Genomic DNA, 24341 nt, shown 5'->3' on the forward strand with positions numbered 1-24341 from the left:
TCACAAAGGAGGACTTGACATCACCTTCAGGAGATCCAGTTTCAGCTGCAGTTCCCCTTGAGTGGACGAGCACAAAGCGCCCACAATGATGCTCATGTACTCCTCGGCGTTGATGACTGAGAGCTGCTCCAAGATGCTGAGCGAGGCTCCCCGGTAGCACTCATCGTCCAGGAAGATCTTGATGAAGGGCACCATGCCGTGGTCTTTCAGGACAACTGGGGACCAGACAGAGAGTACGGGGCTAGAGCGACGGGGGCCTTGGCACCTTAGCTTCAATTACAAGGAAAGCTTTTCCTCACAATTTCCAAGTTTGTTTGACTACATGTGTATGTGTGTTTTCCACGCATTAGAAATTTTTTTTCAAAATCCATACCTACTGTTAAAATAAGAAGAGGAAGAGAGAAACTATGGAGCTGAGAATTAAAAAGAAAAACCGCTTTCTTCTCCAGTGAGAATTGTGTTTTTGAAAAAAAGTTTCCCCCTTTTCTGTTTTTAGAGACGTAAGTAATACAAACTTTAATTGGATATACCTCTGGTATTTATTTCCACGTAATCCCCTAATCCAGGGCCAATGGCAATTCTCTCTTGTCTCTGCCCAAATTCTTATTGAAAGCAAACCAGAATTTAAGAGTATGTTTAACTCATAGGTAGTTTCTTGTGGCAAGGTGGGCGGCAGGCAGGATTTAAGAAATTTGGCTAATGGTGTGTTTTTGTTTAAAAGTAATCCTAAGAATTTCTTCCCCAGGATTGATCTTTGAAGTAATCACATGTGGAATAAGAACTAGGAAGTAACTGGATCGTTCAAATGGTATGACATGGATTTGAGCTGGTCAACTCCATAAGGCAGGATTTCCCCAATTATGGGCCAGGTACCCCTTACATGGAAATCACCTTGGAAGCCTGTTTACAAGTAGATTACTAGGCTCTACCTTGACCTGATAATTAGATCTCTGGGAGGGAGCTTAGGAATATGCACCTCCGTATTAACCAGAACCTCCAGGGAATCTCTTATAGTCTAACATTAGAGACGCTCTACCATAGTGAAATAATCATTCACATTCGGTATAGCTGACCTGTGAGGGCCTCAGATAAAGATGCACCAAATCACCAAACCCACCGATGTCACTTTGCTGATGCATCTGCTTCATAGTATAATATACATGCATTTATATTTTAGGCACGTATTTTTTAAGCATGAGAGCCACACGATCTTAGGAAGCTAAACTTTTTTTGAATGGATGAAGGTACTAAATCCATCATGGGCTGAAAGCACATCAAATTATGTCTCTTAAAAATGATGAGCTTTCGGGCTTCCCTGGTGGCGCAGTGGTTGAGAGTCCGCCTGCCGATGCAGGAGACACGGGTTCGTGCCCCCGTCCGGGAAGATCCCACATGTCGCGGAGCGGCTGGGCCCGTGAGCCATGGCCGCTGAGCCTGCGCGTCCGGAGCCTGTGCTCCACAATGGGAGAGGCCACAACAGTGAGAGGCCCGCACACCGAAAAAAAAAAAATGATGAGTTTTCTTTGCCTGTATTTTACAATTTGAATATTTTTTAAAAAGTATCTATAGTCAGTGCAGCAGTATATTAAAAGATTTTACTTGAGAGAGATGGGGTTTCTGTGGTCTCATAAATTTAAGATAACTCTTTGATTCCCAGCCTTATTTAGCAACCTAAACAGTAAAAAGTGTCAACTGATGTGTCTACCAATCTACTGTTGATCCCTGAACATCAACCAGTGAATGGACATGAGCCACAGCGATAGTGTTGGTTATTCCTTGGATATAGCCTTTGAACAATGACATAAATCACCAGGAAATAGTTAATGTTTTCCCAACCAGTGACGAGGTGAATTTGATACCACCCTTACCTGCATTCCGAACTGATCCTTTCAGAAGCGTGACCACAGTTCTCAGCATCACACAAGTCAGTTCTCTTTCTGTATCCTGAACTCCAGGATTGGACTCTTTGTTTCCTGCCATATTTAAGAAGCAATGAAGAAACATTTTTAAGTACATGTGCTATGGCCCCAAATCTCCAATTCCATTAGTTTCCTATCCTCTTAAAAAAGATGAGTATCATGCTTCCCTTATAAAGGAGGGTGCATCCCAATTTGTAAGATGTGACCCTACAACCCTTACATCAGAGGTTCTCCAACTTGAGTGCATCAAAATCCCCTGGAAGACTTGTTGTAAAATCCAGGGTATGTACATGGGGCATGGTTAGGCAGGGAAATCCCAGGCCCGCGCTCCTGAGGCAGGGTGAGGGAGTGCTGCCAAGGAGCCACGGGTGTACAGCCCAGCAGGGCATGCAAAAGTGTGGCCAAGGTTTAGAGGGGCAAGCTGGCCAGCAAGGCCCTGGTGACTGACCTCTGCTCCAGGTGGGAGGCCATTGGGTCTGACAGCACCATGTGAGCAAGGTGGCCGTATCCCAGCTGACCCTGGACGTGTCCCACACACCCTTCCATCCTGGACTTTCAAGCCTCTCTGAGCCTCCTTTCCCCTTTGCATTGCTGAGGACCTGTCCTTCTGCTGTTTCCCTACCTACACACTCAGACAATATCTACTGCAGGAGGTGTCTGAAAACTAAGAACTCATCAGGCCTGAGTTAGTCCCATGAGTCGGCTTCTAGTTACACCCATCCTTCCCACCTCTTCATGGGGAAGATCAGGCAAGTTATAGAAAATAGGGAGGCTGCCTGTGCTGTGAAGCCATGTAGCCCAGGGGTACCCTCTCTGACTCTCAGGGCACCAGGTGACATGGGCACACTCACTTTCTCTCTTATGTTAATGGGTGGTGGGGCTGGTACACAGACCAGGCCCAGCTAACACTGGCCCCCACCCATTCCCCACTTCCCCTCCTAAAGCTCCTGGAAGGCACCTGACTTCCTCAGGATCTTAGCCTGCTTCCGTAGCTGGGCTAGCAGCAGGCCCAGGAGCCCCGAGTCCCGGAAGATGTCAGTGAAGAGTGGGTCCCTGCCGGCGATCCTGAGGACAGTTTTCAAGGCCACGAGGGTGACAAGCGGCTCTGGGCTCTCCTGGATCAGGCGCTGCACCTTCCGCAGGATCTCATGGGGCACGTAATGCAGCTCAAACACCAGGACCTCCAGCAGCTGGAAGAAGTGCATCTGCACCAGGGTCGGCTTCAGGGGCACGATCTCCACGAACTGCGAGATGGGCTGCAGGGTCCACTCCAGCAGGAAGAAGTTGCGGGCGTTCCAGGCCCACATGGTCCTGATGGATGACAGGACTTTGGTGCAGAGGACAGGGTCACTGGCTTTGTGGAAAACATTCTGCAGGACTTGGAAGGCCTGAAGATTCTTCACGGTCACCCCTGAAGATGCAAAAAAGAAATAATCCTGCAAATCATTTCTCCTGCCTATGCCTAGAAATACATGCTTGCATTATCACGAGGAAATACCATTTAAAGTTTCTATTTTCTAGCTCCTGTGGGTAAATGTCTATCAGAAGTCCAGAAAAGCCATATGCCCAGAATGTGAATAAGGCTGGAGTTGCATTGTCCAAGACATGCTGGATAATTAAGCATTTGAAATGTGGCCACTGTGAACTGAGGCGTGCCCTGAGTGTAAAAATACTCATCAGATTTTCAAGACGGAGCACTAAGAAAAGAAGGCAAAAAAAAGTCATTAACAATTATTTGTACGATCACATTTTTTGATGTAATATTTTGGATATATTGGGTTAAATAAAATATATTATTAAAAATAATTTAACCTGTTTCTTCTTAATTTTTAAAATTTTGCTGCTAGAACATTTAAAATTACGTAATGTGGCTCGCATTATATTTCCATCGGGCAGCACAGGACTGGAGGATTGGTTTCAATTAATTAAAATCAAATGATGTTAAAGATTACTAAGCAAAGTCAGTTTCATTTCTAGGCAAGCTGTTAAATAAAGACACCTTCCAAACCCACTCCCTCCTTTCTCTCCAGCTAGAAGGTTAAGTGTCATTCTCTCTTACCCAGGAGATACTTCCACAGAGAACTCCCTGCCTCCAGCCCTCTGTGCTTCAGACACTCGAGATGTGTCTGAAACTCCTCTCTAATCCAGCCACTCCCCTGTGCGTCTGCTGGAGTCACATCCAGTGGCTTTTCCTAAACTGGTCTCACAGCTTTGCAGCCTCTACCTCTGGTCTGCGCAGGTCTCTCTGCCCATCTCCCCAGACTCACCCATATGTTTCTGGTCACCATTTCTCTCCCCAGGCTGTACCTTCTGTCTTTATATTTCTTCCCCCTCTTTTCTACCTGGATGACCCATCCTTTGCCTTGAAACTTGTCTTGAATGGGACCCTCTGTGCAGGGTTTCCTGACTGACCCAGGCAGAGCTAATTCTCTGCACTGGTGTCACCACTGTGCCTGTTTATCAGCCCGTTACTGAGTAGATTATGGCCCAAGGTTTGTGTGATGGTCTCTATAGAGAAGTTTTAAGGAGCAGACACCTGGCCTCTTCACGGTGGTACTCAGCATGGGGTGGAGTGGCTGCTGGACAGAAATTATCAGTACATGTTGATTGAGTTCATCAATCAGTCAGTCAGTATCTTGTAGAGCTAAGGAGGCACTGACTCTGAGCCTGGATGGCTGTTTCAGGGCCATCAGTCCCTGTTAGATAAGCAGATGTTACCAAGTAAGTCACACCTGTGATGGAGATCACAGGCTCCCTCCATTATCTGAGAGTCTTTGCCTTTTTAAAGCAAACATTTCATCTCAGTCCCACCCAGGTCATCTGGAAAAATCTATAAAGGAGAGATTTTAAATCTCCGCAAAGGCATGACAGAATCAGCCCCTACTGTATCACTGACGGGTGCCACATGTTTGTTTCTGCACAGGGAATCAGGGAATGACCTGCATTGCCTTGTCAGGGCACAGTGCCAAGTGCTGTCAGGCACCCAGAGACACCCAATGACCCACCAGAAGCCTCGCGATGGAACTTGAAGCCTTCCAGCTGCGGGTAAGTGATGCTGTCGAACACCTTCAGCTCTGACCTCCCACAGGTTGTCAGCCACACCACCAGCCCAAGGAGCTCCTCTAGGTGGGGGTCCACTTCACTCTGGGTCAGCCCGTCATACCTGTGGGGACAGACGAGGCCAGCTCCCTGGACGTCTTGGACGGAGCAGCCAGGTTTGCTCATGGTGCTCCTTGCAGGGATACAGAGGCAATGGAAATCGCAGTGCTGGGCAAGACCCAAAAGGTCTCCACCAGTTCGGCACCAAAAGACGCAGGGAGGGATAGAAGTCACTCTGTATGCAAGCCTCAGCCCTTGATCTGAGGACGTGCAATTAGAATAAAGAGAAAGCTGTGAAGAGCCACAGCATCTGCTCACCGGAAGGCTGCTTTCCGTGGCCAGACCCCCAGAAGTCATGAGCTTAGGGCACCAGCAGGGCAGAAGCACCCCCAAAATGAGAGATTTGATATTTCAGAATGGCAACAATACAGACATCATGGGAAATAATTGGACTTTATTAGACTTCCTCGTGCTTATTTCAAGAGTGAGTATTGTTTTTGTTTCTAATCCTCCCAGGGACTCTGGAAGGCAGGGTAGAGCTATCCCACCCAAGGGGCAAATTTCCTGGGTACGGATCCATCAGCTTCTACCAGTCATTGGTAGAGGGCTGGTCCTGGAGTTGTTGATCTATGGGCACTTCCAACCCCCAAGCATATAGGCAGAGCTGGTCACAGCCATCCCAGAAAGCCCTCCAACACAGGATGTGGATTCTGACAGGCGGCTGTTAGGCCAGCAGGCATGCAGGTGGTACATGCCACCAAATGGACTTGGTAAAACTATTCTTGCGATCACCCATTGGTTTCCTAAAGAAGTAGCTCCAAACCTGGCTGCACGTTGATTTACTTTTGCAATAAAAGTCGCTCTGGCCATGCTCTCTGGAGATTTGCATTTCAGAAGACATTCTGAGAAGCCCCAATATCTGTCTTTCTCCAAAGCACTGCAAATGATTGTGAGGACCTTGGCTTCCACCGTTTCTTCCCCACCAAGCACAGCCACTTACCGAAGTAACACTTTGAGTAGCAGAGGGTAGCCCTCCCCATTCTCAAACTCCAGGAACAGAGCAGAGGAGACAGGGTAGGAGTCCTTCACAAAGCCCAAGACGAGGCTCAGTGCCTCGCTCACCTCGGGAGCAGGGAGAGTGTCTGCAAGCCTGGAGAGGTTCTGGAGGGAGATCTTGATGCAATCCATGGCTGCAGGAAGGAAACACAGCCCTGCTAATTCAAAGGCAATAGCTTTTCTTCAGTGAGTGGTCATTCCCTCCCCACCTGCCTTTACACTGTATATCAAGATGTGAATGAGAATTCACTCAAAACACTTTTCTGCTGGCTCTTGGATCAAGAAGAAGCCTCCTCCATGAGAAGTGTCATCCTGAGAGCCACACTCGAGGGCCCAGATGGAGAGCAGGTGAAACAGGAAGTGGAAGGGAGCCCCTAAGCCCTCTGCTCTTCATTCCCAGCACACAGGACAGTCCAGGCCCATTAATAACAAGATGCAAGACACCAGACCTGAGTGTCACAGAAGACCTTAAGGAAGCAATGCTGAGCAGAAATGAGCTTGATGAAAAGTGTAGGGAAGGATATATGAACACGTGGGAAGATGAAGGGCAAAAAGATGGTGTGTATCAGCTACTAAAGAATCCAGGGGGTTGGAGCCGGGAGGTGTGGTCCACAAGGGAGGGCGAGGAAGACAGGCCCCACTGGTATGTGGCCTGCTGTGGAACACACTGGTTATCCCAGAGCTGTGAGAAGCCAGGGCAAGAATGGAGTCAGCGGAGAGATGTCACTGGGTTTGCATTTGGGTGGATCACTGTTTTTAGGGCTCTTTCATTGGGGGAAGCCTCTTCTGAGTGCCAAGAAAGTCACACCAGTGGATCAGGAAAAGTGTCTACCAGAATTTGAGATAAGGCATTCTCAGTCCCTCACCTGCGAGGCCAAGGACAAGTTCCAAACTCTGCATGCCAGACAGGGCAGCACTGAGAGTTGTGGACACCAGGCTAGTCCTTACTTCCTGACCTTCTCCTCAGCCTGTACGCCCATGGAAACTACTCATTCCCCTATGGCACAGTGCTTTTGTGGCCAGCTCCTCTGCGCTGGCATTTTTCTTTTCCAGCTGAGAATAATGACCGCAGCGAGAGAACCCCGCCACCAAGGCAGGCAGCCTTTTCTCAGGGGATGCTGAGCACCTCAGGCCCAGCTCAGCCTTGCACCATTACCACTGGGCCCTGGCTTCACTGGGAAATTTCAATCTTGAAACTGGGGATGAAGTTTCGTCCCAGGGCTCAATTACAGTAAGAGGGTGGGCTTGTACTTTCCCAGCTCTCACCAGCTGACACCGGCTATTATAGGAGGCCCCAGAAAGAAGACAGGTCACAGGGCAAGTGTTTGTGGACAAGCAGGTCTAAGCACTTCAAATATGCCAACTCATCGAAGTGTCACAACAATCCACTGAGATCAACGGGATTATTATCTCCATTTTACAGATGAAAAAACTGAAGCACCCAAGCAGTTAAGTGCCCAAGGTCACTCAGCTAGGAGGACAGAGCTGGAGCCCACACCCCAGGCCATCTGGTTCCAGAACTAAGTCCTTAACCCTTACACATGCTGCCCAGAGCAGAACCTAAGGCACTGGAATCAGGCATCTCCAGGGTTAATATTTGATTCTCTTCTTCACTAGCTGGGGAGCCTTGGCAAATTCTTCTATCACTCAATCTGTTTCCTCTGCTGGAAAATGGCATTAATTATCAATATGTATCTCAAAGAAGCAAATGAGGTAACATACAAATGAGCCCAGCACAGTGCCTGTTCAACAGCATGTGTGTAGTAAATGAGTTCCCCTTTCCCTCTCTCCTCCAGTAGAGCATCAAAATGAACAATAAAGACACTTTCATGAACGGACCCAAGCAATGTAGGGTCACCTACTAGGCATAGTTGGGCATCGGTGAAAATCCTGTTTGTTCATCACTATTTTGGTCCCTGGAATCTATACTGATGCTGCAAGGGCATCCCAAGGTCTTATTCTAGAAAGTGTGCCCACAGCCCAGCCCTGGTCTCCCAGGGTCATACCCTGCAGGTATTGGATGATGCTAAGGTTTTGGGCCTTGGAGATTGCCTTCAGCACACAGAAGGTGGGCTCCTTCCAAAAGGAGCAGCTGTGCTCCCGAAGACACGTCGTGGCAATCACAAGAGACTGGAGCTCGTTTCCAGAGAGAAGTCCCTCCAGACCCTGAGCCTCACCGCAAATGTTGAGCAACATCTGGAAAAAAAAAAGCCAAAGAGACTCTGGTTAGGAAGCCTCCTTCCTGTGATGAATTTGTTCCCTAATTTTCCATGTCTCAGCGGGAAGGATGGGGTCATATGTGGTCACCCTCTGCCCCAAACCAGGGAGATTCAATGCCATTTCCTCAGAAGGGCCTCCATTTATACTCTTGTCCTCATTTCCCAGCACATCTCTCACTTTTCCATCAGAGCACTTAAAAAATTGGACGCTGATCATTTATTCGCGCGACTGATCTCCCCGTTTAACTTCTCTGTCTCTCTGTCATCTCTGTGAGAGACTGTGGGTCCAGCATAGTGACGAGCCCAAGAGGAGTTCTCTATATTTTGTGGAATGAAATAAGGAAACCCTGAGGAACTCTGATGTGGTATCACTGTGGCTCACATTCTGTCCATACATGGAGAGGACCAGGAAGACAGGGCTGTACTAATTCCCTGCAGAGCACATAGAAGCCACACAGTAAAGACTTAAGTACCCAGTACTGTGTCCTGGTCACCACTTAAAATATGATTTATGTGTGGGCAAAGGACACCTAAATTTCTAACAGATGCAGCTTATGGACAACCCACCATAAGTGGAACCTGCCAGAACTTATGAGATACCCTCTGGTAAAGATGATTCTGGCCTGAGAATTGGTCTAAAATGGATGGGGATGTGGACGTGCATGTTCAGTGGACAGCTGCATCGGCAATCCCCAAATGGTCCGAAGTACCTGCTCTGTGCGAGACCCTGGCCAAGGCACAAAGATGAGTAAGATACACAGTCCCCCCACCAGAGAGGCAGGAGGAGTTTTCTGGAGAATGCAGCATCCCAAAAGCTGAGAAAGCAGAACTTGTCAGTAAGGGGGCAGGGGAGAGAGGTGAGAAGTTATGTTAAAAGTCGCTGCTGGTCAGAGAGGATAGGAAAGATGGGTAATGACATGAGGACATAGCATGTGATGCCTGAGATGGCCTCTGAGAGGAGAGACGGAGGTGACCGCACAGAGTGGTTAAATGCCTTTCTGTGAGCAGACTCAGGAGCCAGGTTCCCAGGGTTCCAATCCCAGCCCCGACCCACCCCCTCTGTGACCCTGGACTCATGTTTACTCACCGTGCCTTAGATCACAAAACCACACACATCCTGTGGTGGAAGAGAGGGCTCGGGGAGGTGACAGAGGTGAGGTTATGGCATAAGGGTGGGTACATAGCAAGTACTTAGAAAATGTTGGCTACAGTTCTGCAAGGGGGCTTAGCATGTTTGTTCTCAGAGGTGCAGGGGCCAGAGACAGGAGGTTCCAGATGTCCGGGAGGGTCGGCGGGACCTTAGAACACAGACTGGAGGACAAGGAGCTGGTGTGGCCGAGTGGGGGAGCAGGAGCACACCGTCCTGGGAGAGAACAAGGGCAATACAAGGATACAGCGAGATGGAGAGAAACTCCATCTTCCAAATGCGTGGGGTTCCCCGGCATTTGCAGAGCCTGGGGGAAAGGGGTGATCTGGACCCTCCAGGAGAATAGAGGAGCTTCAGAACTAGGGGGAGAGAGATGAAAGGAGGTTGGAGAAGCAGAGCTCGGTCTCGGCCCAGGGGAGTCCAGCCCTCCTCCCACTCACCTGCACAAACATCCTCTGAACTTGAACATCACTCTCAAAAAGCTCTTTCTTTCCCAGAGGAAAGACAAAGAAGAGGTAAAGGCACTGGAGGAGCAGGGCTGGGAGCCCCGATTCGGCAACTCTGCCCAGCGTCTCCTGCAAGCGAAGAGCAGACGTGACCCAGGGCCGCAGAGCCAGGCAGAGCACGGCTCCAGACCCAGACCAGAGAGGTCAGCCAGTGAAGCTGTTTTAGCCACGAACGTGGGTAAGTCACTTCCTCTCTCTGGGCAACGCATTCTCAGTTAAGAATGGAGGCAATCATAGGGCCCACTGGGATGGCTGTGAAGATTAAGTTGCTATAAAGTGTGTATTATGTGCTCGATAAACATTATATCTTTTACACAGTAGACAGATGATAGGAAGGAAGGAAAGGAGGGAGGGCAGGAGGGTGGAACTGGTGCAGGGCAGAAATCCAGGGCTTTCCTGGCAATCATACCTCTGATTTTGGTAGGTTTCCTCCTGATGAGGGAACTGGAAACTCAGTAGGGAAGAGGTGGTTGAGAACAAGTACACGCAACTGAATTAAGGACGTGCTCAGGGCCCTGTCCATCCCTTCGTCCAGATCTAAGACCTCATCATGACCAAAACAGCCCTATAGGTGAGGACCCATAATCCAGAGAGCCACACCACAGCTAAACAGCCCCAGGGCTGCCAGACAGAGAGGAGACAGGGAGCTGGCAGAGAGGGGCCAGCCTGAGTGTGAAGCTTCCCAGGGCCTCTCTTCACGGGCTGTGCCTGCAGCTGCACCAGGATCACTGTGGCTGTGGCCTCTACATGCGTGTGTGCACACACACGTGACCGTGAGACAGCGCATGCGCGGTTATTAAAAATTACATTGTCCATGCACTTTCCCACCCGACTGACTAATCTCACAGACATGGTGGGTAAATTAGAAAAGAGAAAAGAAGAATGTACAGCCTGGACCAGCAGCAGGAGTGTAATGCAGGCCACTAGTCCCTAAAAGCTTCCACTGCAGGTAGTGTCTGCCCCCATATTGGACATGTGGCCCTGCATGACTGCACTCAGGGTGGCTCTCCCTGTCCTCCACACTGCACTGCCTCCCCAGAAAGCCAACTGCTTACTCTCTCACTGCTTTGGGGGCAGACTCCTCGCAGCAGAAAACAAGGCTTTACGTTACTTTTTACTCTTCAGACTGAAAACAGTCCTTCTCCAGGGGCTGAAAAGCCCCTACCCTGTGCTCCAGGCCACTGTCCCTGATGGTGGTCCAGGCAGTTTACATGGAAGAAAAGTCAGATGGTCCTCCCACCAGTGAACAAGTGTTCGCTGTGCTCCTCTCTCACCTCCTGGCACTGTCTCCAAATGCCTGTCTGATGCCTCTGTTCACCATTAGACAGAGGGCAGCCACCACCCCAGCCTGGTTCCCTGCTGTTCCTAGTTTGGGCACCAGGAGGCTCACAGTGGGCAGCCTCGCAGATGGAGGAGCCTCTGGGCCTGCCCTGCACGGGGCCTCGGCCACTGCTGCTGATGGCCACAGCTCCCAGGGACTGCTTCTGCCTGAGAGGACACCAGTCATTGGCCAATCACTCAAGGTCCCTGCTTCATGGTGGGAGGCCGTGACTGCAGCCAGGATGGGGCCTGGGTGGGAAGGGAAGGAGGAGCGGTCGCTTTCGTCTCTGGGGAGACACGGGGCAGGTGCCTACAGGCCTTGCTCCTTTAGTCTGAATTTAGCCGGAGGTAGTAAAGAGCAGTGGCTCAGAGCACAGAGTCAGACAGACTACAGCTGCATATCACGGGCGAACCTGATTTCTTGTCACCAGTGCAGCATTACTGTAATCTGCCTCGTAGGGTTTGGGGAGGATTAATTAGTACAATGCATGGGATGCGCCCAGCCTCACCCTGACACACAGGAAATACAGTCCATACACAACAGTCATTTTTGATCCTCACACTGACCCTAGCATGGAGGCATTCTTATCCCCAATTTTAGAATTAACAACACAACAGAGATGCAAAGAGGTCAAGTTATTTGCTCAAGGTTACACACAGCTTGTCAACTGAAAAGGCGGGATGTGAATATGAATTTCAGACTCTGAAGCCCACGTTCTATATCCGAGGGGAAGTAGGGAAGGAAAAATGATAAATCAGTTTCATGAAAATAAAGACACCCTTGAGACATGCCACTGCCCTGAGCTGGGACGTCCCTCTGTACACAGGTGAGAAGCACCCAGGCTGGGCCACTGGGGCCTGGAACTTACCGAATCTGTCCCCGTGAGCACGTACACTGACTTCAGGAGCAGGTGGCCATCCTGCTCTGCATCCGCATCTCCCTTCCACCACAGCAACTGCCCAGCTGCCACCCGTGCTTGCTCTGGAAGAGTGTGGGGGAGGGGAGAAAGGGTCACCAGCAGGGCAGTGTGGTGGCCTGGTCACCCAGCTTCTCTCCACGTGGGCCCCTCTCTCCATGAGATGTGCCTTAGCGTCTCTAGGGAACTTCTGCCTCTTGCCCTCCCAACAATGACACCTGCATCTGTACCAAACATTTCACTCTCTGCCACATGAATCTCCTTGGAGGATAGCCTTTATCATACCACCCTCCCTGTTCAATAACCATCAATGGCTCCCTATTGCTAAATAATAATAACAAGCTCCTCGGCAATTGGACTTGCCACAATCCAGTGTCTTTTCCCCACTTCCTGTATCACACAGCCCCTTTTGTCACAGGGATTCCTGTAATCTACACCATGCTCAAGCCACTCCTTCCCCCTGGAATTCCCTCCTGCCCTCAGTCTCATAGCCCAGCCTCTGGGGTCCAGCTCCCTGAGTGGAGGGATGCAAGTCAGGAGACCTGCAGCAGGAAACATGCTTGCCTTTGGTTTCTGTGTGTCTGTGTGTGTATGTATGTGTGTGTGTTTGTGTCCCTCCCAGGAGCAGCAGAGTTTCCCAAGTCCCTCTTCTCTTCCCTCTTTTAGCCTTTTCCTTTGTTCTCCAGGGTATTCAGTGGCAGAACCTGGCCTTCCGTGTGCTTTCGAAGTCACTACTCTAACTCCTCTAGAAAGCAGAGAGGGGCTTAGCCGGAGGCCTGGGAGGGGTCTACAGAGCTGTTTTGCTTACTGTGAAGTTCTCCAGGACCTCTCTTCTCTCACCTGCAGGCTTTCCCACCAGTGCCTTCTGTATTTCTTGGGCAAGTTGGTTGGAAACATCTTCAGCCAGCCTTTGGAGACTGGGAAAGCAGATGATCCCCACGGAGTGTTCCCAGGCCTGAAGTGCAACATGCAGGATTCGCTCAGAGATGTCAAAGCTACAAAGCAAGGCATCAGAATCACCTCCTTCCCTCCCTGCCAGCCCAAACCAATGGCTCAACTCGCTTGAGCCAGGTGCATCCAAAGGCCACTGAATCACCTACCCTCCAGCTTCCACTGTCTCCCTACACTAGTGCCTATGAATTCTTCAACTTCCTACTGAGCTCCAAACACCTCCAACTGGCCCCTGGACGTCTCCCCTGAACTCGTGCTCCTGAAACATCAAACACACATAACTGAATCCACTGCCTTCCCCCCAGACCTGCTGCATCCTGCCTCAGTGAATGTCCCTACCAGGCACCCACCTGCCCTAGTGGGAAATTCCAGGAGTGATTTTCTACATCCCGCGTCCCTCCCCTTCCTCACCATCAATTGCTGTGTCTCACTGATTCTCCTCTTACACACTTGTCAAACCTCATGCAGATATCTTAGTTTTAGTCATGCAAGTATTTCCTTCAGATAAATTCTAAAAAGGATTAATTTAATCCTACAATTAATTTAATTGTAGGATTAAAAATGTGGGATTTTCAATTAAAAGAGTGGGTTTTTTTTCTCTTTTTAGTGATTTGGTACCTATTACTAACTACTAACTCACTCTCCAGAAACAATTTACCAGATTAGCCTCCAAGGGCTCCATGGAAAAGGGCTGATTTCTCTCCACCCATGCCAACGTCAAGCACTATGGTCTATGGTGCTTTTTCATCTTAAATGAGAAAACTTGTAGAAGAAAAAATATCTCATTTCAATTGCAATATTTGGATAACTAGAGTGGATGAATGCTTTTCATGCCTCTTGAATTGTCCATTTTTACTCTTGGCCTATTATCCTATTGGAGTTTTCACTATTTTCTTATTTATTTCAAAAATCTCTTTATATATAAAAATCGTTAACCATTGGTCTATAATACTATCTCGATTTTTTCGAATTTGTCATTTCATCTTTAAATTTGGTATTGTTTGGTTTTGCTGTACAGAAATCTGAAATTCCTATGAAAAGAAATTTCTCAGTCCATTCCTTTGCTTTCTGGATTTAGTTACAAGCTTAGGAAATCCTTTCCGAGTCCAAGTTGTTGTCATTTTTTTAAATCTCCTATTTCTTTTTAATTTCCTTAAAATCCTTTCTTATCTGTCCCTTTAATCTCTATCCCGTCTGCTCATCATTTTCCTCAGACTTTTTCCCCTTATTGTTTAGGATACTGTTTAATAGAAGTCTTTTACAGTTCTGCTTGGGATGCCAGACTCTTTTCAAAATTTCCTCCCAGTTTCCGTAGTAATCCTATCCCTAGATCTGCTTTTCATGCAAAGCTTTTCCCCTTTGTTCTCCCTTCTTGTCACAGGCTGAATACAGAGTGGAGTGACTATACTCGGCCCCAGACTTGAGTTCCTGGCAATTCCTGATCCCAGGTTCCCACCAGGAAGGTAAGCTGCTGTGCCAGTTAGTGGCCTCTATGAAATGTAATTTTGCTGGACTCCTGACTCCTGCTCCCACTCACCAGCCGTATTAAATTATGTTCCTGCCCAGAGGCCTGACCAAGTTTTTTTAAGCTGAGATCCTCCTTTAGAAGGGGTGAGAAACACATAAAATTTCCAAAGGGAAATCATTTTCAATATGTTTCCTTGCAATAGATACTACCTACATTTGTTTAAAAGTAAAAACCTTTAAAACTCTTCTCTATATGAAAAGACACCATATACAAAATGAGGAGGCAAACCACAGATTGGGAGAAAATATCTGCAATGCATATAACTGACAAAGGACTGGTTTTTAGACTCCTATAAATTAATAGGAAAAAAATCTGATTTTTAAAAAATGGGCAAATGAAACAAGTAACTTATTGAAAGATAAAGTGGCAAATTACTAATAATCAGGAAAATGCAAACTATAACTGCAAGGAGATATTTTATAATTTTCTGGTTAGTAAAAATGAAAAATCTGACAATATCAAATGTGGGTGAAGGTGAGGAACCGTGAAACCCCCATACTCTATGATGGAGTGTCACTTAGAAGAACCTCTTTGAAGAAGCATTTAACGTAATCCAATAAAGTTAAAGGGGCACACATCCAAAAACCCACCAATTCCAATCTTTGGTTTAGTCCCTAGAGAAATGCACACATGCACAAGGTGACGTTAACAAGAAATATTCATGTAGCGTTATTTTTGATTGGGAAAAACAATGTTCATCAATAGGATAATGAATGAATAATTTGTGACATATCTATATAAGGATATCATATAGAACTGAATAAGAAAAATAGAGCTGTATCAATATGGATAAATCCCCAAAATAGAATGTTGTGGAAAAAGCAAATTGTAACAGCATATTACAGTATGAGTCTACAAAAACCTGTGAGACTGTACATAAATTACACAATAATATTGCTTATGGTTATAAAAATGCACCCATATTACTGTATAATTTACATATAGTCTCACAGGTATTTTAGAATGATACTGTAATATACTTCTGTAACTTGCTGTCTCTCTATATATCATTTCCCACAGGGCATGATAGTTCAGCAGGTTGGGAGTTACCATTGGAGGAGGGTGGAAGGGGAATGAGTTCTAGAATTCATGCACAGGTGGCTTTAGTTTATCTGAAATGCTTCGTTTCTTTTACATGGGTGGTGAGTACTTGGTTATTTTGATTTGAACAAAACTTTGTATCTGAAACACTTAAAAATTTTCTGCCCTATAAACGAACATAGTCGCACCTTTCCTTTGTAAATAAAAAAGCAGTGCATCAGAACTTTGCTAGAACTACAAAAATACTAGGTGAATGTTAAACACTATTATACACAGGAGACCTTCACCAAATATTTGATAAGCAAACACACGATTATGAGACCCACAGTGTGCAGAACGATGGCCGAAGGTGTTGCGGAGCGCTGGTTTTGTGCCAAATGCTGGGCCAAGCACTGACATGCATTGTTTCCACTAATCTGCATAGGGATTGGGATTATTATTATTCCCACTTTACAGAAACAGAGGCTGAGCCATAGGGTAATCCTAGAGAACAAGTTAAACAGCAGAGTAAAGAGCTGAGTTCTCTCACACATACACAAGTAGCATGTGCATGTCTAAGAAATGTATGGCTACCACCTGGAAACCAGCTCTCACATGGAAAGGTTAATCTCTGGAGAGATAAAGTCAGTCCTTCTGGCTGGGAATTTCAGTGGTAACATTATTTCCCTCCCCAGGACTGATGTCATATCTGCTATGATATCTTCCTAACAAATTCCTGTGCCTCCACCCTGCAGTGGCAAACCCCTCAAAGACCAATTTGCAGGGAGTTGACTCAGAGGCATGGAGATCATCTTTGAGCAGTGGGACTCCAGTAGGCATTCTGCAATAAAGCAAATCGGGCCACTGTGAGTTGAACAGTAATTGTACGCTCAGCCAGATTCTCCCAAGGCTCACACTCCTTCCTGGGACCAAGATGGCTACTTCTGGAGGCCCCATTAACTCTTTCAGGCCACTGGGGTGCTGTTTGATGCACAGAGGCAATCATTTACTGAATGGTACCGTGGAGACCCCAAAGAGTTACGGCAGCTTTTGAAAGGAACTAATTTTTTCCCCAAACTGGGATTTTCACGCTGGGAGAATATTGTTCAATATTTTTAAAAACTTTTATTTACTTATATTCTCTAAACTGCACCATCATGCCTCGTGGCTGTCCCCTCACATGGAAGAAAGAGAAAAAAAATGATGCTCTGGTCTCCAGAGCATAAGGAAGACAGAAGCTCTAGAGGAGATGGGACAAAACCCCAGCTTTGAATGACAGAGAATCTGGTTAGTTTTCAAGTGTGACTGCAGTGTTACTATTTCTTCATTGCCTCAGAGTTTGGTGGTTTGACCTTTAAGTGAACTCAAAACATTTCAGAGACTTTACATGAGTTTCCCCTGATAATGTGACACAATTGATTCTCTCCTTTGTAAACAGAAAAAAAAAAAAAAGTGATGCATCAAAACTTTACTAACATAACACAAATATTGTTCCCCTGAGGAGGGAATAAACCACACTGCAGGCCCCACTCTGAAGTGGGTTAGAGTCAGGGATGGACAAGAAGCGGTATTTACCATCACCATCCCCTCTGGATACCACACTTGGAAATAACTGTTGGTCATCCCTATTATTATATTTAATGTTACTTCTCTCTCTTCCATAGTCAGTTGGGTCCATGCTGGGTTTGCATGAGAATAATTGACCACACCCAATGGTATAAACGCTGTACCATTGGCCAGGCAGTTAGCCTAAGAGTAGCTGTACACACACACACACAAATACACTCATCTCCAAGTACAACTGATTTAGTGTTAATTCCAATCCCTCCACACTAGGAAATAAATGGATTCCTGTCCATGTTACCTACTGTTCTGATTATCTATTGCTGTGTAACAAACTGGACCCAAATTGAGTGGCTTAAAAGAACAGCAATCGTTTATTTTTCTCATGGATCTGCAATTTGGGCAGGGCTCAGCAGGAGCAGCTTTTCTCTGCTTCAGCTGGGGCAGCGGACAAGGGCTAAGAGATCCATTTGCAACATGGCACACTCACATGGCTGGCCAGTTGTGCTGACTTTCAGCAGCAAGTGCAGCTGCACGGTCAGTGGGTTTGGTTTCTCTTCACATAGGCTTTTACTCGGGGCTGCTTGGGCTTCCTCACAACATGGAAGCAGGGTTCGAAGCATGAGTATTTCAAGTGACAGAGAGAGGCTACAAGTCTCTTGAGGCCTGAGCCCAGAAATGTCATTTTTGCCCTATTCCATTAGTCAAGCCATCACAAACCCATCCAGACTCAAGGGGAGGGGACATAGATGTCACCTCTTGAAGGGAGCAGTGTGAACCCATCCGCAGTATCTCTAACCTACCACATCCACAGAGTCCCTTTTTTTCCCATGTAGCCCCACCCCCCAGGTGGTCTGTCCCAGACAGTGAGGAATTTTACACTAATTTCTAAGGATTCCCTGTCTCGCTGCCTGCTTTCTCTCAAAGTACGTATGCTAAGAACAATCTTCAACAGCTACATCTGTAGCTCTAGTTTTCTCCATCTATTATTACCCAATATCTCTATGCAACGAGAGGACCCAAGTGGTCCCCTTTCCCCCAAAGCAAACTCAACTGAAGGCCAACAGGACCTACCCATGCTTGCTAGCAGAATGCCTTCTTCTCTTGGTGTAAGATCTTATGATAGGGAAGGGTGCTAGAAAGACCAAAGCCCAAGGCTCTTGGCAGAGAAAGAGTAGCAGTCAATTGAATCCTTCCTGCAAGCACTGCTCTGCACTCTGGTTACTTCAGAGTGGTTACTCTGAAATCATTGGCTTTGTGCTGCTTCCTGTGTGATGCAATAAAACCTCCTCCTTGTCTGCAACATCCTGGAGTCAGCTAAACAAACAGCACATGTGCAGGGGGTGGCATCCTTTTTGTATGAAACGGGACATAGGTGCGAGCCAGGCAAAGCCATCGCACAGTGAGTCATGAGATAGGGAAAGAAACCAGATGTGCTCCGTTCTGTGAACCTCAGCACTGCCCGGGGGAACGCAATGGTTAACAACACGAGCCCGGGTGGACTGCCCAGGTTAAGTTCTGCTCCCCACTAACAGCTGGCTGACCTTGGCCAAGTCATGCAACATCTCTAAACCTCCCTTTCCTCATTTATGAAGCTGGGATAAAAATAGCACCTACTTCACAGGGTTATTATAAGGGCTTGTAAGCATGGAACAAAATGCCTGACTTAGTTAGTTAGAGCTTGGTGAATATTACTACCTATCATCAGTGAAAGTAACCACTTGCCCTGGCTTTGACCTAGGAAAGGGAGTGATGGAGCTTGGTAGAGGAGGAGAGCCTGCAGATCCCAGTAAGAACTTCATTTCTGACTCATCCCCTCAGGGCAGCTCCCTGCTGGGATTCCAGTGCCCTGAGACTTCTTATCACCAAGACAGTCACCAAAATGTTGAGTGGGTTTACTCCTTAACAACTGCAGTGTTTCTTCAACTTGGGAGGCAGTGGGGCTAGAATTTACTATAGAACCAACCAAGCCCCTCTTTGTATTTGCCTCATAGTAGATGCAGATTTATGTATAAACAATGACAGGATAAGGGAGAAGTTCATCCCCTGCTGTGTGTTTGGAGGAATCAGACATTAATCGGCCACATGCCATGGGAGACGGCATGACTTCTTTTAAAGTCCTGATATTTCTAAGGGGTTCTCTGCAGACAACATTGAAGAGTTCTGTTTTATGGGTATAAAATTCAGAACAGAGTGGTTACAAGCTTGACTTCTAACACAGGGACTTGTATTCCAATGGCTGTCCTCAGTCTTCATCTACAGCTCAGATTTTATCTGCACTACAACCCCCCCAAACCTCCCACCTTCCCCATGTTCCTTTCTGCTACCAGCTCTTAATTAAGAAGCCTGAGGGCTGTGGTTCTGGCAGGGTTTATTAGTCAGAACTTAATAAGAACAACAGGTTTGTAAACATATAGGACTTAATAAAAGATATAGATTTTAAGAAAATGATAAAAAGCCTGTAATAATCTGCCTCTACAGGGTTCATCAGAGGTGGGCTCCAGGGATCCAAAACAGAGCAGATTTTGTCAGCAGTTTGGGGAATCGTGGTGACAGGATCTCAAACTGCACATGTGCAGTCAGTTTCCAGGAGGTTGGTGGAAAGGTGATGGGGATCATGTCTGCTTTCCATGTGCTGTGGACTTTACAATCCTCATCTGATCTCACCCTCACAGTCTCCCAGCAAATTGGTATTGATTCCACTTTACAGATGAGGAAACTGAGGCTCAGTAACATTTAGTAGCTTGCTCAAGGATGCACAGCTAATAAGCAACGGAGCTGGGACTGGAGCCCTACTGTTTGACTCTAAAGCCCACGTATTCAGCAATAGGGCTGTTGATCCTCCTTTTACCAGGAAAGGGTTTGGGAAACATGGACCAATACCAAGGTTCAGTTATAATAGGAACAGCTTGCTATCCATGAGGTCAGTGCCTACAGGGTCAGATAACATAAATGAGTGATATGGGTTGGGTGAAAGATATTAGGGAGTGGGGGACTAGGGTAAACTGAGAGACCAAGACCATCTTCTGTTTAAAAGAGGTGCCCCTAACCATCTCCATCCAATTATCGGTATTACAGCTACAAATATTTTCAAGAGAAATCTGAAGTCTAAGTCTCACCTGAAAAGTTTCCACTTTGAAAAAATGGCACTAATTCATTTTTAACCCCTACAAGCCAAACAGAACACATTCTGGGTGCTAGTCAGTTATCCTCTGCTCTGGACAGATGCAGGTAAAACCTCTATCTGTCGTCCTTACTTTCATAGCACCAGGCCCTAGAACAGAGTATAGGAGCTCAATAAATATTTGTACAACAAATGAATGAATTCTCAAATCAACAATCTGGAGAGAGGCAAGGAAATATCAAGCCCTGGCTCTCAGATGCAGAGTCCTTTCATCAGAGCTAGGGCTGCCCAGAGGGGTGGAAAAGATACAGTGCAGTGGCTGGACCCCATATGCCTTCCCAGTGATTTGGGGGGGAGGGGGCAATGCTCACATTTTTCCTTTTATAAGGAAGATTTGATCTGAGAACTGGGTGAGACAAAGCTACCTCCCAGAAGCTGGGGTCATTAGAGCAGGGATGGCTGGGAAGGAGAAACCTGGCCCTCTCTCCTTATCTAGTTCTCTTTTCCAGTATGTTCCCCATGCCCCAGTTATCCAATCTGTGAAATGGGTTGGATGGAGTATCCGAATCTGAAACATGGAGAAAAACAATGAATTCACGGACGATAAGTTACTTGGCAATTTTTTACAGAAAGGCATGCTTAAGTATTCCATGCATGCTATAAATATGATCCCAAGAAAATTCTGAGTCATCTTTGGAAATCCTTAAGTATTCCTGGTTAATAAGTGAGATGAAACATATTAACAAAGGGGTTTCCCAATAAAAACCTGCAAAGCTTCCATCTGTTCTAGTTTACTTTCCAATGTGAAAAGTATTTCATATTCTCTGCACTTTGAATGTAGGTACATGGTTTTTGTACTAATAACCCAAAATCAATAGTCAAGCAAAAGCTAAGTCTTCATAAAAAGACGCATTTCCAGCTCTACAATTAGACTTCAATGTTTTCAGCTATAAGGCAGACCTCACTGGCAGGAGCTTTATTCCAAGACAATAAAGGAAATCCCTCGTACCCAAACTGTCACCAGCTGCCACTAGTCAGAGTGCCAGCCCAGTGGACAGGCTGGACTTCTCTTGTGTGTCTGCAACCAGGGGAGGGAGCCCTGCTTTGCTGCTCCCATGGATTACACGTCAGTTTGCATCATTGGCACAATTTATGTTCCAGTTCTCCCAGGCCCTGGTGTTGGCATTACTGGTGTTTGAGGTTACCAGCCACCCTGCCACTCACATGTCAGGACACAGATGCCCTTCTAGCTCCCGAAGGTGCAGGTTTCTCCTCTGGCTCCCAAGCTGGGATTGAAAATATCATTGCTAAACAATATCATTTTTTTAAACTAAAGAGACAATGGTACTCAAGAGCCAACTGTCCATCCTTTCCAAGCCCATCCTCACCCTGGAGAGGAGTCTTGCTTGCTATCTTTATTAAACAGCACAACACTCTCCTCTAAGCAACCAGTCAGAGACCACTTGTGATGATATTAAAACTACTGACTCCAGCTTCCAATCATCCCAGAAGTGTCCCCAGAGTGCTGTATCATCTTTTTACAGTTTCAAAAATGAGAACACCAACCTTTAGGAATAGTGGGAGAAGATTCAACAGGCTCTTCTGATGTTCAGCTGGGCTCCTGGGAGCCAACTGCTGGTATTCCAGAAACTTCCTTTCTAGCATCTCCCAGAGGGCAGTGGGGCCAGGGGTCTGCCCTCCTGGTGGGAAATCAGGCTGAGCAGCATCAGGCTGGCCTTTATTTTCAGAACCTGGATCCTCAGCTCTGTCTTCAGCCTCTGAGACCTCTTTTGCCTCCATGCCTCAGCAAAGCAGATCTGAATTCAGAGCAAAAAAGAAAAATGAACAGTCCTGTCACAACACTTTCTGATGAAACTGATTGTGGGACAAGGTACCATCCTCATTCAGTCCAGTTCCTGTTGCAGATGGTTCCTCTAAGAATCTGAAACTGACTAAAATAAGGAACACTTCTGAAAAAAGAGACTCCAATTTAGATGTGACTCATATTGACAATCTAATGTTTGCCAGGGACCGTCCTGGGCTCTCTACACAGACTCTCTCACGAAAGAGATGGGTTTTCCTATTTTTTCTATGTAAGTAAGGAAACTGACTGAACCAAAGGGCACCAGGGTAGTGAGACATGCAGTTGAAATGCAAGGCTTTAACACCAAAGCCTGTGTTTTGATTACCTGACACTGCTCCTCTTTAAAAAGGCTAAGTAAATAGAATAGACGTGTAAATGTCCCACCAATATTTGTAGAGGCATGTAATTCTGTATCTTCTATTTTAACTTCCTTCTACCACAGGAGATGAAAAGGATGTAAGTTCATTCTCAGCAACATTTGCTTCACACTCAATATTTTTAGAGGAATTTGTCCTCAAAATGACTCTTTAAACCCCCAAGTTAACTTAAAAGGACTTCTCCGTTAGTGCACACAAAAGTAATGTGTACGAGCCGGGGACCCAGGGTCAGTAGGCGTGATGATAGGGACATACACCATGAAACTAGCCAAAGCCTGATTTACCAGATAGGTAACCTTGAGAAGGTACCTTTATTTGTGTCCTTGACTTTTCAATTGTCATACTCTGTAGCCATGGCAGGACTGACTCACAGAACAGCAAAGGTTTGCCTGTTGTTTTTTTGTCAGGAGTGCAAGAAACTCCCAGCAGGGACCAGAGTGTCCAGGTTCCCTGAAAGAAGCCTTCCCAGGCCACGATGTCACCACATAGGAGTCCATCCCGGCATCCTGCCAGCAACCGACAGCCACCAGTCAAGGGACAGCAAACAGACAGATGGACACGGAGGTGGGTCTCCCGGTGTTTTGCTCTGGGCTAAGCAGCTGCGGAGGTGTGTCATGCTTTACTTTTAGCCCAAACACACACCCCTTGCAGGCTAGAATGGGAGTTAACTAAGGGTCTTAACTAGTTAACTAAGTGGCCAGATGAGTCCTCCCTCTTTGGAACATTCTCACCCTTTAGGTACAGAACTCCATGAGTCCCTGGGTCTTCTTCTATCACACATGCCTATTGCTCTCAGACTTCATTTGCAGAAGTCACTTTCTTATACAAAAGCCATGTATGTTCAGCATTGAAAATTGGGAAAAAAAATATATATCAGGAAGAATATCAAGGCCTATATCCAGAAAAATGACTGTTGATATTCAGGCTTTTATCTACGAATAGACTGTTTAATAATATTGTTGAAGCAAACTTTTTATCTGTACTTTTGATTTTTTTGCTTGGTTGTCTGGGACTTGGTGCGGGTTTATTTGTTTCCATTTTGAGGTTGACCCTCAGGGACAGGTGGCGGGGTGCCTCACATCTCTCAGTCTCAGCATGGTCTCTTTCCTGACCAGGACCAGGTTCTTCTGTGGCACTGATGGTTTATTCATTCTTCCCTTGGCTTTTCATCCCCCAGTCCCGTCTTCCCCACCCCACCCAGCCCACCTGCTTGATAGCACGAGTCGTTATAAAACATGGCACAAGAACATGATTTCTGGATGCATCACTTTAAGTTCCCCGAGCGACCTTCTGCATCTTTTCTCAGCTTACTGTCTCACTCAACATTATGACCTCAGACCCAAGCACGTGGCTCTGTATTTGTCAACCTCATTTCTTCTAACTGCTGCTCCGTGTTACACAGTGGGCATCACGTGCCTATTTGATTTGTTTGCTCCGCAGTAGGTGGTTAGATTGCCTGAGACTTCTCAGACTGCCCTCCATCCTGTCCTGGACATTCCCACGAGACTCCCCTCATGGGGCTGCATGTGACTGGCTCTGGGTATAAACACCAGAGTGGGAGTGCTGAGTCAAGGGTGTATGTCTCTCAGTTCAACCAAGTACCATCAACTCAGATGCCTCCAGGAAGCTGGCACCAGGCCACACTCCCCCCACAGGCTCCTCTACCATCTTCTCTATACCCCGGCTTAACATCACACTGCTTTCTAAATGTTTGCTGATCTGATTGAAGTA

General features: G+C 46.7%; 1 protein-coding gene across 1 annotated transcript; it reads right to left on the reverse strand.

The window, feature by feature from the left end:
- LOC307175681 (WD repeat- and FYVE domain-containing protein 4-like) lies at positions 1–22169 on the reverse strand (the record flags this gene model as incomplete). The annotated part of the gene is made up of 10 exons (XM_079901033.1): positions 1–215; positions 1869–1973; positions 2878–3330; positions 4925–5082; positions 6019–6208; positions 8081–8270; positions 9881–10015; positions 12136–12248; positions 13024–13138; positions 21936–22169. The coding sequence occupies 10 exons, from the start codon at positions 22167–22169 to the stop codon at positions 1–3; spliced, it is 1908 nt and encodes a 635-aa protein (XP_079757159.1).
- Between the last annotated feature and the right edge of the window lie 2172 nt (positions 22170–24341).

The sequence above is a fragment of the Stenella coeruleoalba genome, assembly GCF_951394435.1.
Source record: "Stenella coeruleoalba genome assembly, chromosome: 16".
Classification (NCBI taxonomy): domain Eukaryota; kingdom Metazoa; phylum Chordata; class Mammalia; order Artiodactyla; family Delphinidae; genus Stenella; species Stenella coeruleoalba.